Consider the following 15,378-nt stretch of genomic DNA (forward strand, 5'->3'; position numbering starts at 1 on the left):
TCTGTAGTTATGAGTTGGTCCCTGGTCTGCTCCTGCACCTAGGTGCAGCCTCTTACTCAGGGCATGTGGGAACTCCACAATCAAGTGTGTGCTATTTGTAAAAGAATTAGGGTGACCAGATTTCTGAAAGAGAGAACGGGACACTGCACATGGCTGGCCCAAGGGCCTCTCCTCCACCTCCCCCCGCGTGGGCGGGACCGAACCACGTGCCTGACTCCTGCCTCCTCCTCCCTCTCCCCTCCTCCTGCACAAGGCTATCACTGGTCATTAGTGCCCTGCTTGCCTTCCCTCCCTCTTCCTCCCCCCCCCCCCCCCCCCCGCCGGCTATCCTTGGTCGCTCCAGCCTTGCCTCTTCCTCCACACCGCACTTCTTTGACAAATGTTGGCCAGAGCGAAGGGGTCAAATGCCCACTTTTGCCACACACAAAAAGGAACGGCTGGGGCAGGGCTTAAGAAAGGGGCTGTCCCAGGCAAAACAGGCTGTATGGTCACCCTAAAAAGAATGGATTATCAGAACAACTGAATCCCAGGAGAGCACCATACAGATGACAGTGGGTTTCTCAATACACAAGTAGTGTGTCCCCTATTGTATAGGGAAGGTGATATATACAAGCAATCTACCATGTAAATTGGGACAGTCTTCTCTGGTTGCGAGTAGAGAACAAATGCATCACAAGGGGGGCTTCTATCCATTGTTGCAGGTCCCACCTTCATTTCAAGATCTCTGCCCTCATTCAATCTATGAATGTCATGGCCTTTGTTTTTCATCTGTACTCTTGTGCTATCTCCACATACTTGTTATGTTATCAATTATGAGTAAATGGATAAAGATCTTTTGACACTAACATACCTTCTCATACCAGTTAACATACCTTTTCCTACTTTCCCTTTTTGTGTTTTTTTCTAAGACTGCCCTACGACGCAGGTAGTCGTTCTGGATTTCGTTGTATTTTGCAGTGTGCTCTTTGATCAGATCAGTGGTTTTCTTGTGGTGTTTCTTTACAAGGTCCTTCATTTCTTTGTAGTGCTTCTTCTGAAGTTTAACAAATGACTTCTGTTGTTTTAGCTCCTCAATTGTCTGTGCTTCCACTTCTGCAACAATAATCACGGAAACTGCATCATTTTTCTCTGATTGAAATCCTTATGGAAAAGAAGCCAAAGCTCTGGATGGGCGTCCAATTATGAAATTTTAAACAGTGCAAGCCACTGTATTTAACTGAAATCCAAAGATAACCTCAAATGCAGTTCTGTCCTAAGGTACGATGCAGTCCATGGGTAAATACTGTTACTTGTTCCTTTCCCACTCCCTTCTCTAGGCAACAGTTTGCATAAGGACACATTTTCATACCAGTACACAAGGCTTTAGCTGTGCTACACTTTGACAAGTTACTTCTATTTTCAGTTGATTGTCCAGGAGAATTGCAAAACTAAAGCTTCATGGACCAAATTGAAAATATACCTCTTACTATAGCAGAATCAATGTACCCTTCAAAGAAGTTGAACTAAAGGGCTTCTCAGCTTTGGAAGTGGAGAATGGACTTGATGTCCTCAAGAAACTAAGCCAGCAATGACATTCAACTAGGTACGATGAAATACAAGCGGTGTATCTTATTGTTAGGAGTTATGCCATTGACTTCAGGACTGGGCTCTACATTGCACTGATAGCTACACTATCATGGGTGCATCTCCAAAATCTCCAATAGTAAGAGCTCTAGTGTATGCAAGGCACTGGCATTAAGCCATCTAAGTCTGCTCAGAGCCAGTCTAGATGACACGGTGGTCAGAATACTGGTACCTTCTCTGCATTCAGACTCCGAATACAGATGCTCCCCGGGTTACGCAAACCCGACTTACGCAAATCCGGACTTACGGAAAAAGTTCTGTAAGTTCCGTAAGCTTTTTTTTTTTTTTTTTTTGCGTAATTGTCGGGTTATACGTTCCCGACTTACGCAAAATTCGACTTACGTGAGGCTTCCGTTGGGAAGTGTCTATACTCCCACCATTACTGGCACGGGCGGTAGTGCAACAGTGGGAGATATTAAGAAAAAGCTCCCTGTAGGGACCCAATCCTACTCTCATTGTAGTCAATGGGGGGTTTGCCATTCAAGATGCAGGATTGTGTCCTAAGGGAACAAGTCCTGGTATGTACATTTGCCACAAAGTTCTTTCAGCAATAATCAGACAATGAAAAGTCTAAACCAGGTAGCCTATTTTACGAAATGTACGTATCCCTGGACAAAACCGTAATATTCATTCAGAATATGCTATTGCATAACACCTGTATTTTTATTACCTGTTAGGACACTCTGAATAAGATCTTCTGTTTTTGCAGGTGCTTTCACAGAACCTGGAAGTAAAAGATAGTATTGATTTCCATTCTTTTTAAACAGAAGTCACATGTGTTGCCTGTAGAAAATTTATATATATTCTATATCATTATCGCAGTTGACATAGCATATACAGTTGTGTAAACATTCTGAATAATGTGAGGAAATATATTTTTAGGTACTTTTCACACTTCCCAAGAGTAGCAACATGGATGTGTATCCCAGTTCATAGATTATGTATTAATTATATCGATTACTTAAGAATTCCAGTTATCACTTTGAGAGTTGACAGGTTCTTGTCCCAAGATCAGGCTCAGTATTAAAATTACTGTAGAGTTGGGAACCCTGATGTACACAGTTGCAACACTCACACTATAGGAAAACTTCTGTATTTACAATAGTTTATTAATACATTTAGCAAAGTCACAAACACTCCAGCTCAGTAAGGTACATGGATATAGTACAGAATGTCCATCTGCACATCCATATACTCACACCATTCCTTGTAGAACAACCTGAAATGTTAGCCACTATCTTCCTCATCACCATCACCTTCCTCATCCTCACCAGTGGCCATCATCTTGGCATCTCCCAAGGACTACACCTCTCTCTCCTATTGCCCGCAGGCTGGGATGCAACTTGTATAATATGTTACACTGATGACACTATGCCTAATGCACATTCAGTAGGGGCTTCTCCCCTCTTCCTTATTTGTATTTCCTCACCATACTAATGTTGAGGTGCCCTTCTCCTATTGGTTAGTATACTAATGATCTCAATCTATTATCATATATGTCGATTCGTTGATAGGGCATTCTTGTGGTCAGACATCTGCGAATGTTATCTCATGTTCATGTAGTTATGGTAAATTCTGAGAAAATTTCCCCTTAAACACTTTATTCTCAGTTCCCCAAAACTTGGGGGTTACCATTGGGCCATTTATCTGTGCCAACATTCATAGGCCTCAAGCGTTATACTAAGTGCTGAAGCTAATGTCGTACAGAGTACAGGCCTTTAGGTTCCTTGCATTACTGCTGAATATAATAAATGTGGAATGTAATGAAAGCAAGACAGTGAATATAATAAAGGCAAACTAGCCGTATGGTCTATAGAGGCAACACTTGTATCATCATCAAACAACACAACACAACATAAAACACGCTAGCTACCTCACTTTTCTTATGAGAGGGATGCCGCTGAACTCAGTGGAACCAATCGTGTGAGTAAGGTAAACACGATTTGGCTCATGGTTAGTACAACACTGGTACTTTAAGTGACAGTTCAAAATTGCTTTAAAAGGGTCTGATACAACTCCTCTGAAGTTTGTGGAAGTTGGATGGGGCCTATGATGAACAATCAATAATTAAATTGGAAATAATGTAGTTTTAGAATTCTTTTAAAAATAGATATACCAATACAAATGTATACAGGCCTCCATTTTCAAAGAATGAATTTTAAGTGTACAGGAAAAGGGAAAATACATGCACAAAAAACGGGAAATATTTTTGTAAAAGCAATTTAAGAGTCTACCGCACTTGGGCATAAGGAACTGTTGTGCAAACGACCTTGCCCATAATGGAACACTCAGCTGCACAATTACAGAATACTTTATTATTTTCAAAACTCAGGAAAAATGTCTATGCTTGCATCTGTGCCTCCTTCTTCATTAAAATACATGTCCTCTACTATTTACATCTTCCTTTGTGTGAGCAAATTGCTTCTCAAGTATCATAGGCCCATAGCCAAACCAATAAAAGTGTAGGCGTGGGTGTTGAGATGATGGGGCAATTGTTTTGGAAGACCTGAGACAGGAGTAAAAATGTACATTTACCAGGATAATGTGCATGGGGGGTATTATTATTTATTTAGCATTAACAATGCTTGTGCTGTATTAATATATGAAAATGAAGACAGCCCTTAAGACACAGCAATTTAAGAGACAGAGGCATGTAAATATTCAATAACAGAAGACTGGTCACCCTGGGACATCCAGAGGTTGGGATAACAAACTCACTTCTGGAAGAAGTGAGATTTTAGAAAGCATATGAAGCAAGGGACATGTGTACTTTACTGTAAGACTAGGAGACGTTCAAAACATATTGCTATTATGCTTATCAACATAGAGCCAGGTATCAAAAAAATGCTCAGCACACAATATCGGGGTCTGATTTTCTACACAGCTCAACTCCATTTAGGCACCTTCATGAAGTGGCCAGATTCTTCAGACGTGTTTGGTATTCCATGGCATCCATTGTTCTCAAGATCTCACTCCACTGGCACAATGGGAAGTGTTGGGCACTGCGGAAAACCGGGCCCATCGCGTTTAAGTGCTGCACTGGTACTTACGATTCACAAGCAAATACCAGAGTAATGTTCATACTGGATTCTGCTCATTGCCTCTCCAAAGTTCAAGGAGTCCTTGTCTATGAGTGTGTTTTATTATTATTATTATTTTATTAGAGCTGTCGATTAATCACAGTTAACTCATGCGATTAACTCAAAAAATTAATTGCGATTAATCGCACTGTTAAACAATAGAATACCAGTTGAAATTTATTAAATATTTGTGGATTTTTTCTACATTTTCAAATATATTGATTTCTATTACAACACAGAATACAAAGTGTACAGTGCTCACTTTATATTATTTTAGATTACAAATATTTGCACTGTAAAAATGATAAACAAAAGAAATAGTATTTTTCAATTCACTCTATACAAGTACTGTAGTGCAATCTCTTTAATCGTAAAAGTGTAATTTACAAATGTTGGGTTTTTTTGATACATAAATGCACTCAAAAACAAAACAATGTACAACTTTAGAGCGTACAAGTCCACTCAGTCTTACTTCTTGTTCAGCCAATCGCTAAGACAAACAAATTTGTTTATATTTATGGGCAATAATGCTGCCCGCTTCCTATTTACAATGTCACCTGAAAGTGAGAATAGGTGTTCGTATGGCACTTTTGTAGCCGGTGGTGCAAGGTGTTTATGTGCCAGATATGCTAAACATTTGTATACCCCTTCATACTTCGGCCAACATTCCAGAGGACATGCTTCCATGCTGCTGATGCTCGTTAAAAAAATAATGTGTTAATTAAATTTGTGACTGAACTCCTTGGGGAGAGAATTGTATATCTCCTGTTCTATTTTACTCACATTCTGCCATATATTTCATGTTATAGCAATCTTGGATGATGACCCAACACATGTTCGTTTTAAGAACACTTTCACTGCAAATTTGACAAAATTCAAAGAAGATACCAATGTGAAATTTCTAAAGATAGCTACAGCACTCGACCCAAGATTTTAAGAAACTGAAGTGATTTCCAAAATCGGAGAGGGATGAGGTGTGGAGCATGCTTTCAGAAGTCTTAAAGGAGCAACACTCTGATGCAGAAACTAGAGAACCCAAACCACCAAAAAAGAAAATCAACCTTCTGCTGATGGCATCTGACTCAGATGATGAAAATGAACATGCATCGGTCCACACTGCTTTGGATAGTTATCGAGCAGAACCCATCATTAGCATGGACGCATGTCCTCTGGAATGGTGGTTGAAGCATGAAGGGACCTATGAATCTTTAGTGCATCTGGCATGTAAATATCTTGCAACACCGGCAACAACAGTGCCATGAGAACACCTGTTCTCTCTTCCAGGTGACAGTGTGACAAGAAGCGGGCAGCATACATCCTGCAAATGTAAACAAATTTGGTTGTCTAAGTGATTGGCTGAACAAGAAATAGGACTGAGTAGACTTGTAGGCTCTAAAGTTTCACATTGTTTTATTTATGAATGCAGTTATTTTTTGTACACAATTCTACATTTGTAAGTTCAACTTTCATGATAAAGAGATTGCACTACAGTAATTGTATGAGGTGAATTGAAAAATACTATTTCTTTTGTTTTTTTTTTGTAATCAAAAATAAATATAAAGTGAGCACTGTACACTTCGTATTCTGTGTTGTAATTGAAATCAACATATTTGAAAATGTAGAAAACATCCAAAAATATTTAAAGAAATGGTATTTTATTATTGTTTAACAGCGCAATTAATCACACAATTAATCACGATTACTTTTTTAATTACACGATTAATCGTGATTAATTTTTAATCGCTTGAGCGCCCTATATTTTATTATTATTTATTATTTCTGTCTTCAACTCTTGTATAATCATGACCTGTTTCACTCCAATGGTGACTGCTTTTCAGGCATAAGTGGATACAGTATGTGAAGCCTACAGGTATCCTTCTGGAAGAAAGAGGCTATTACTAATGCTGTGAAATAAATAATAATATGTGTTAAAACATAGGACAATTTTCCTCTACTCATTGTATATAGCTTTTTTTTAAATGCAAAGCACACTCAGAAAGTGTTATTCAGCCATTTCTTGGTTTTGTTTTTTAAATAATTAATGTAGGAAAAAAGCGTTTAAGTCTTTTACCCGGGGCTGGTTGACTATGGACAACCTGAGTTGCTGGCTTCGTTGTCAGAGAAGTGGAGTGACTTAGTCCATTTTCTGCTGGTGTTGGTCTGGGCTCATTATTAGCTTCTGATGGTGCATCCCCCTGATCAACCTAAAGATACAGAATATTTTACATTACTTTTCCAAATAGGTATATACATAATAAATACATGCAGGGGGAGGGGAAGGGAGTTATTTATTTCCAATCCAATTCAGTTTGATCCTGAAATTTCGTACAGGTTTTAAATACACTGCTCTAAAAGAAAAATCTGGACTTAGTAGCTTCAGTTTTCCACTGTATTGCAGTTCATTTTTGCAAGTTAACTTTCAGAAATACAGCACATATCTTTCTGAACAATTATTCTGAGTGTATTTTTGTCTTGTATAACCTCAGAAAAAAAATTGTTAACAGGATATAGTTCAGCTGAGTAGTTTTCAGCCACAAAACAGACAGGTAATTTACCCATTTATAATATGTATTAGTTAGCAATATCAGAGGTAAAACTACATAGAATCAGCATTGTGCTGCATCATAAAATCCTTCTAGAAGTAAATAGAAGGTAGCAGGAAAATACCATTCAGATCCCTATTATGAACAAAATATGTGTATGGAACGGCTGCTAAATTTCATAGCTAATTTTACTAGACAGTGTAATTATTCATCAACTCTCAAGACATGCACACATACTTCTTATCCCCAGGATATAATATTCTCATAATTACACTCAACAGAGAGCATATAAACAATACCTCCATCCTGCTGAACTCTACATAAATGTGTCTCTGGTATCCAACTCATCTAAGCATTTTCCAAAGCCTTTTCCTCCTTGCCAGTTCCCTTATGAACCCCTTACAGTTACTCTTGTGGACGTTAGGTTTACAAAGACATACAACCACTCCATGCTCAGGGAGGAGGAGGAGGGACTCACAGCACTGGTAAGCTATTTGGATTTTCAGACGGCCAAAAAGAGTATGAAGAACTGGTTGCCATGGCACCAGCTGAATACAGTCCTGGCTTGTTCCACAGGCTGCTTCTGTTTCACTCTTAAAGGATAATCAAATTACAAGCAGAAGCAGGAGACAGCTGTCAGAATATCCGTCTGCCACTCTCTCAAGAGGCAACACAGGTTCTGGTATAATTGTTTTACGCTAATTACACGGCCAGTTTACTGCAACCTGGCTCAACAGTCATATAACGTAACACTTTGTGTACTGTGAAGGGATCTCTGTCTCAACATCTTAGGCTAGGTCTATACTACCCGCCTGAATCGGCGGGTAGAAATCGACCTCTCGGGGATCGATTTATCGCGTCCCGTTGGGACGCGACAATCGATCCCCGAATCGGCGCTCTAACTCCACCAGCGGAGGTGGTAGTAAGCGCCGCCGACAAAAAGCCGCAGAAGTCGATTTTGCCGCCGTCCTCACAACGGGGTAAGTCGGCTGCGATACGTCGAATTCAGCTACGCTATTCACGTAGCTGAATTTGCGTATCTTAAATCGACTCCCCCCTGTAGTGTAGATGTACCCTTAGGGTAGGTCTACACTTACCTCCGGGTCCGGCAGTAAGCAGCCGATCTTCTGGGATCGATCCCGGAAGTGCTCGCCATCGACGCCGGTACTCCAGCTCAGCAAGAGGAGTACGCGGCATTGACGGGGGAGCCTGCCTGCCGCGTCTGGACCCGCGGTAAGTTCGAACTAAGATATTCAAATTCAGCTACGTTATTAACGTAGCCGAATTTGCGTACCTTAGTTCGAAGTGGGTTAGTGTGGACCAGGCCTTAATTCTAACACAGCTATACAATGGGATACAAGGATACCACCGCCATTGTGTCTATCAGGAGATCCAATCTATTCCAACCACTTCATTTATCACATGCATAAGCAAAACATGATCTGAACAATGATGTGCATGTCCACTTTCATTCTAGAATGATCCTGTTTTTGGTAGAAGTCTTGGCTGGTTTTATTTTTTTCTTCTTTAAACACTGTTAAAGGAAGTCACGTTCAATAGTTTAATAAAAAGTGCTCTGCTAGTGAGAACTTGCACTGCATGAATGATTAATAAAAATAAAGCTAGACTTACAAGCTTGCATCCCAGCTTGCAAATTCATGCATGGAAAGTAAGGAGCCAATTTTGTGTGTGTAAGTGCACATTTTCTTTTTTGCCACCAGGTTGATACATGCTAATAAAATTCAAGTAGCCCTGCACCTTGTTTTCAAACGATTAACATGGCTGTTCAGTTTCGGGCACCAGAGATATTTGTTTCCAGAAACTAAACATGAGACAAGTTCAGGAAGTGAACAAAGAGCCATTTTTTGTGTAACAAGGCATTCATGACTACCCACAATGTGATTTTCCCTTAATGGAGAATATCACAGGCTCTCTTTCTTAATACATTATGCATTCCACCCTCATATTTTACATTTTAGTAGCGAGGTATAAAAGGAACATTAGTTTACAGGGAGTCGGCAACCTTTCAGAAGTGATGTGCCGAGTCTTCATTTATTCACTCTAATTTAGGGTTTCGCGTGCTAGTAATACATTTTAATGTTTTTAGAAGGTCTCTTTCTATAAGTCTCTAATATAGAACTAAACTATTGTTGTATGTAAAGTAAATAAGGTTTTTAAAATGTTTACGAATCTTAGTTTAAAATTAAATTAAAATGCAGAGCGCCCCAGACCGGTGGCCAAGAGCCGGGCAGTGTGAGTGCCACTGAAAATTAGCTCGCGTGCTGCCTTCGGCACGCGTGCCATAGGTTGCCTACCCCTGGTTTACATCCTATGCTTTGTCATGTCTTTAGTAAAAGACTGTGCTTACTCATCTAAGGTTAGTGTTCAGCAGGGAAGAGCAGTCTTATATAGATGCATAGGATTGGATTTTGTTCTACTATACACCAAAAAGTGGCACTGTAGCTACCTTCCACTCTAACCACACTGATGTAAGGAGGAGGGGGGATCATCTCAGAAGATCCCCTATGCCTGACCTGATTCTTTCTTGTAAAAGGGACTTTATGCCAGCAGCATATGTAAAGGCAGGACGTCTTGTGCTTTGACTTATGACAAGGCTGGGTGACTTCGAATCAGTTAGCCACAATCGGCTCCTTGTAGCCACCACTCTCCATCCTGTCTGGATGTAGTGGAGATTTCGGGATTACAGTCTCTGTTCACTCATGTCTGTGCATGTCAATAGCAGAGGGGTCTTTAGGAAGGATCTGAATGAGGAGAGAGTAGCGGCCGGGGTGCCAGCTCAGAATGGGTATTCCACGAGGCGGTGGCAATGGGCAAAGACACAGAGATAACCGTGAGAGTGGGCAAACAGGACACTGAGGTTGTTATAATTGGCAGAATGCCACTTGTGGGAGTGTGGGAGGGGGCTCTGGGCTGAGCCTGGGGCAGGGGGTTGGGGTGCAGGGTGCGGTCTCTGGGAGGGAGTTTGGGTGCAGGAGGGGGCTCAGGGCTGGGGGCAGTGGGTTGGGATGAGGGAGTGGGTTCAGGGTGCGGGCGCTGGGAGGAAGTTTGGATGTGGGAGGGGGCTCAGGGCAGAAGGCGGTTGGGGTGCGGGCTCCGGCTGGGTGGCGCTTACCTCGAGTGGCTCCCGGAAGCAACTGGCATATCTGGCTCCTAGGCTCAGCGCTGCCCCGGCCAATGGGAGATATGGAGTCGGCGCTCGTGGGAGGGGGAGCAGCACTCAGAGACCCCCGGCCACCCCTGCGCCTAGGAGCCAGAGGGACGTGCCAGTCACTTCCGGGATCCGTGTGGAACCAGGGCAGATAGAGAGCCTGCCTTAGCCCCGCTGCGCCACCGACCAGCCTTTTAGCGGCCTATTAAAATCTCCTGGACTGGTTTCAGTAGCCGCAGAGAGATCGATTCCGATACCGGGAAACTCCCGGCCAATCCGGGAGGGTTGGCAACCCTACCTGTGGCATGGCTGCAGGGAGAAAGGCACAGGGACTAGTTACATGGCTCTACACCTGATGAGGACTTCCTCGTGCCCAGGAATCTCCAGCTGGGGACCTGCGAGTGACTTCTGCTCCCTTTGTGCCATATGAGAAAAAGGAATGGAATGGGGCAGAGTACCCATAAAATTGCTTCCTTACAAACTATTTTACACAGGCACATTAAAAAGTGTATTGGACTTTTATAGCTGTATAGCTACAATGCACAATTAAAGTATTAAAATGTTTCTAATTTTACAAAGTATTTTTCTGGGACACGGCATTTTAAATATAGTAACTCTAAGGTTTGCAGTGAAGGAAGATCTGGACTCATGTAGCTGCCTGTGATCCAAAATTGAGAATTCATATCATGTTCAAATGTGCTTCTTTTCTGAAAATAAAGTGCTACATACTGCAAAAGAAATGATCAATTCTGTAGCTAATTCCCCTACTTTGCTGGTTTATTCCTGGATAGTATCATTCCAAACCTGTATCTGATTCAAACTGAGTACAATTAATTATTAAGTAATTTCTGTGGTTGCTAGCTTATGATTTTTCTGATTTTCACACCTGAAGGTTAAGCTCTAATATCTCATTGAAAAATTTGTCTATTTTCCTTCATCGACTGCTGGCAAGAAGCCTGTTTAAATACATCAAAGGGAAAAAAATTCTAGGAAACCACTCATCTTTGGACATAATAGATAATCTTACAAATATAGCCTATATATTTGAAACTCCATTTAACAAAATTGAGTGTATACACGTGTGTGCGTGCAAATCTGGAAGTTCGACATAGAGTTACCCTTGCAAGTGTGATTTTTATGAGCAAACATGCACGTAGAAAAGTAACATCCTTCACTCTGAAACCCTTGCCCAAGAAGTTGAAAACAACAAGAACATAGTATGAAAAATACACAAAAGTTCAGGAATAAGAAAAATACATTTTTAGTGCTCAATCCATTTCAGATTGATTACCCAAGATGTATGTGTACCAAGACATGGTAGGAATGGGACACTTAAAATGAAACTTAATGTTGCAAATTTGCATGTATCTCCTGCCACTGCATCAGTTTTGCTAGTTTTACTGATAAACGCAATACCACAATTATGCCATTTTCCTCCTAAAACATACTTCTCTCCCACTGTAAAGTAAGTGCCTTTGCCCTAAGAGATTTCAAGCTGTTTGAAGTATGAGAGCATTCACCAAAACTGTTTGCAGCAATTTAACTTCCCATCTTCCTGTTTGCCTTTAATAAGTACTTCTGACAATATTTTTCTTAGACTAACAAATAAGTGATAATCTTGTCCAAATCAAATGCATATTCACTTTTTATGCAAAAAATTACCTCTAGACGTGCTTAAGAGATTATGTTAAAAAAAGATTTTGCTACTAAAATAGAATCTAGTATAGTATCGTCCTAGATAAACTTCTGAAATACTATTGAGTATTTCAATGTTCTCATTCAAGCAAACTTGTGAGACTGTACATAATAAAGAGACAAAGAGGCAAACTGTTGGCCAAGGAACTGTAATGACTAACTCATTTAATCTTATTTGGGGAGTGTATTCTTGGTTACAAAAGCGAGTTCAGTTGAGCTTTTATACCTTTGAGAATGAAGGATCCAGGAAATAGGGAAGGGGGCAAATAAAGGACTGTGGAGACCCTGTTTCCCTGCCTTCCAGGAATCAGGACTTAACTGCTTGTGCTGAATACCCTTTAACTCATGTGACGGACCTAGAGTATGACACAGGACTTGTTTAAAATCTAATGTTGGGTTTTTCAAGGCCATTCGGGTGCCCAATTTCTAGTAACATTAATGAGAACTGGGAAGCCAAATTCCACAGGTGGTTTTTAAACCTCAACATAAATAAAACTATAATATGCATTTACCACTGAAAATCAGTGCATAATTGTCAGAGGCCCCCAGGCATGCACAATAATACACATATGTCTACATATGTTTGTACAATGACTGCACCTGCACAGGCAAATGTGAGTTTAGTCTTATAAATCCATGGTACACCCACATCTTCAATACTGCATGCAGATGTGGTCACCCCATCTCAAAAATAAACCATATTGGAATTGGAAAAGGGCAACAAAAATGATTAGGGGTATGGAACAGCTTCCGTATAAGGAGAGATTAATAAGATTTTTCAGCTTGGAAAAGAGATGACTAAGGGAGGATATGATAGAGGTCTATAAAATCATGACTGGTGTGGAGAAAGTAAATAAGGAAGTGTAATTTACTCCTGCTCATAACACAAGAACTAGGGGTCACCAAATGAGATTAATAGGCAGCAGGTTTAAAACAAACAAAAGGAAGTATTTCTTCACACAACGCAGTCAACCTGTGGAACTGTATGCCAGAGGATGTTGTGAAGGCCAAGACTATAACAGGGCTCAAAAAAGAACTAGATAAATTCATGGAGGATAGGTCCATCAATGGTTATTAGCCAGGATGGGCAGGAATGGTGTCCTTAGCCTCTATTTGCCAGAAGCTGGGAATGGGCGACAGGGGATGGATGACTTGATGATTACCTTTTCTGTTCATTCCCTCTGAAGCACCTGGCATTCGCCACTGTCGGAAGACAGGATACTGAGCTAGATGGACCTTTGATCTGACCCAGTCTGGCCATTCTTATATGTTCTTAGTGATAAGTGCTTATGCAAACAAAGGCACAAAGATGAACCATTGAAAATCTGGCTTCTACAAAATTACAGTTAAACTAGAGCAATAGGTCTGAATTCTCATTCACACAAAGGACTCTACACCACTCTGGTAGTTTAATGGAACCTTATAGTGGATGTAAAGGGGCCTTTGTGTAAATGAAAATTGGGCTCATAATGTGGAGACATCAGAATTTGTGCAGCAGGTGAAGAGAAACTCTCCTCCTGTGAAGAGAATACAATTTTCAAAGACCAAAATAGAAAGCCCTCAAAATTCCTGCAAAATTTGTAATATTTTCAAAGAAAGCGAATGATATAGTCCTCTCACTGGGAATTGGAAAACCACACGATCAAAATGATAAACAACCATGAGGGTCTGTGGTTGGTTGTTTTTCCCCCCCATGTTGTGTGACATCCAACACTTTTTCACTAAAGATCAGATTCTGATACCCTTACTTCATTTGACCATGCATAATCCTATGGACTTGAAGAGGATCCCACATGGAGTACAATGAACACAAAGTAAGTGTATCAAAACCTGGCCCTTAGATAATGGGTGGGATTTTGAAAAGTCCTTAAGTGACTGATGAGCATAAGTCCCACTGACTTTCAATGAAGTTCTAAATCATGTAGATGCTTTTGAAAATCCCACCGAATATGATGAATTTTCAATGACTGAAGTCTCCCTTACCTCTTTCTTTACCTCTTCTTCATCCTCCAGTGTGAGTGCTGCCAGCTGTTTAGCTCTTTGTTCCATCAAGTTTACGTATCTAATTGGATTGGATAATGCTTCAATCACATCTGGAAATGAAGTAAACATTTCAGGTCAAAGTTAATCTATGGTTTTAGAGATCATTAAGTGTTAAGAAGGTGCATAGTTTTTCTTGAAATCTATTATTCAAAGTTATCACTTGGACATCAGAATCTTCAGTGAATGTGTGACTATGCCGTCATACCAAAGGCATTAACCGTGAAACCCCATTTATGGAAATATACATTCCGCACATGTTTAGGCCAATATGTAGGTGAGAATTTTAATCCCTATTTTATTACTGTGAGAGGTATTGGGGGAAAAAAAGGTAGGAGAAATGCTGCTGCTTTGAATGAGTTTCTTTTGTCTCTCCTAGGTACTGTGTTTTTAAATTTATGTCCAAAACACTTGCAGCCTGGGATGAGCACTCTTTGGGGGCAGTTTTAGGATGGGATTTTCTAGCCTGTTCAGCATTGGCCCAACTCTGCTCCCACTGAAGACAATGGTAAAACTCCCAATGTTTAGTTAGGACAATGCTGAGCGTTTTTGAACCCTTACATTCACACTAATATTTTTTTAATTGCACATTTGCAATATGATCTTGAAAAAAACACCCAGGTTTATAAATGACTCCAAAAATTAAGTACATCATTTTACTTTGAATCTCACAGTCACTGCATATTGTTTAGATTACAAAATCCCAAGACTCCTGGCTTCTTTAGGGCTACCCAAAGTCTGCTAGGAAATAAGTACTTAGGCCCCGATCCTTGACTGTGATCCGAGCAGGCAGCCTGCAGACTGTTACACCAGTTTTATACAGTGGTGTTTCAGGCTCTCTGTCACAAACAGATTGAGAAGGTTCCAAAGACTTGTGTATTTAATTTTACCTTCGTAGTTCATAGTTTAATAGTTACCTGCATAAGTATCGGGTACGTAGTCTTTAACGTCTATGTACACAAAGACTGCTGGCAGCATCAAAGGCTGGTTCCGCTCATTCCTCAGACAGATGTAGTGATACCCTGGAACATAAGAGCAGTCCAGTCCAGAATGTAAACTCTGCCCAAGGTAATTATATTATTATTCATTATTTATATAGTGCCCAAGTGACCTAGGCGCTTTAGAGACTGTGGGAAGGCAAATCCTTACTCAGAAAAGTTTACAAGCTACGTAGACAACATACTGACAAGGGAGCAGGTGAAAGGTGCAAGACAGCACTATTAAAAAA

At 40.5% G+C, this 15,378-nt stretch overlaps 1 protein-coding gene across 3 annotated transcripts in view; it reads right to left on the reverse strand.

Moving 5' to 3' along the window:
• PLCB1 (phospholipase C beta 1) overlaps positions 1-15,378 on the reverse strand; it is a 623,222-nt gene that overhangs the window by 112,304 nt on the left and 495,540 nt on the right. For all 3 annotated transcript variants that reach the window (XM_065589796.1, XM_065589798.1, XM_065589797.1), the window contains 5 exons: positions 15,068-15,172; positions 14,094-14,203; positions 6,775-6,907; positions 2,294-2,347; positions 873-1,092 (listed from right to left, as the gene is read on the reverse strand). In XM_065589796.1, coding sequence (XP_065445868.1) covers positions 873-1,092; positions 2,294-2,347; positions 6,775-6,907; positions 14,094-14,203; positions 15,068-15,172 — 622 coding nt within the window. The remainder of the gene's footprint in view (positions 1-872; positions 1,093-2,293; positions 2,348-6,774; positions 6,908-14,093; positions 14,204-15,067; positions 15,173-15,378) is intronic.

The sequence above is a fragment of the Chrysemys picta genome, chromosome 3 (genome assembly GCF_011386835.1).
Source record: "Chrysemys picta bellii isolate R12L10 chromosome 3, ASM1138683v2, whole genome shotgun sequence".
In the NCBI taxonomy this organism is placed as follows: domain Eukaryota; kingdom Metazoa; phylum Chordata; order Testudines; family Emydidae; genus Chrysemys; species Chrysemys picta.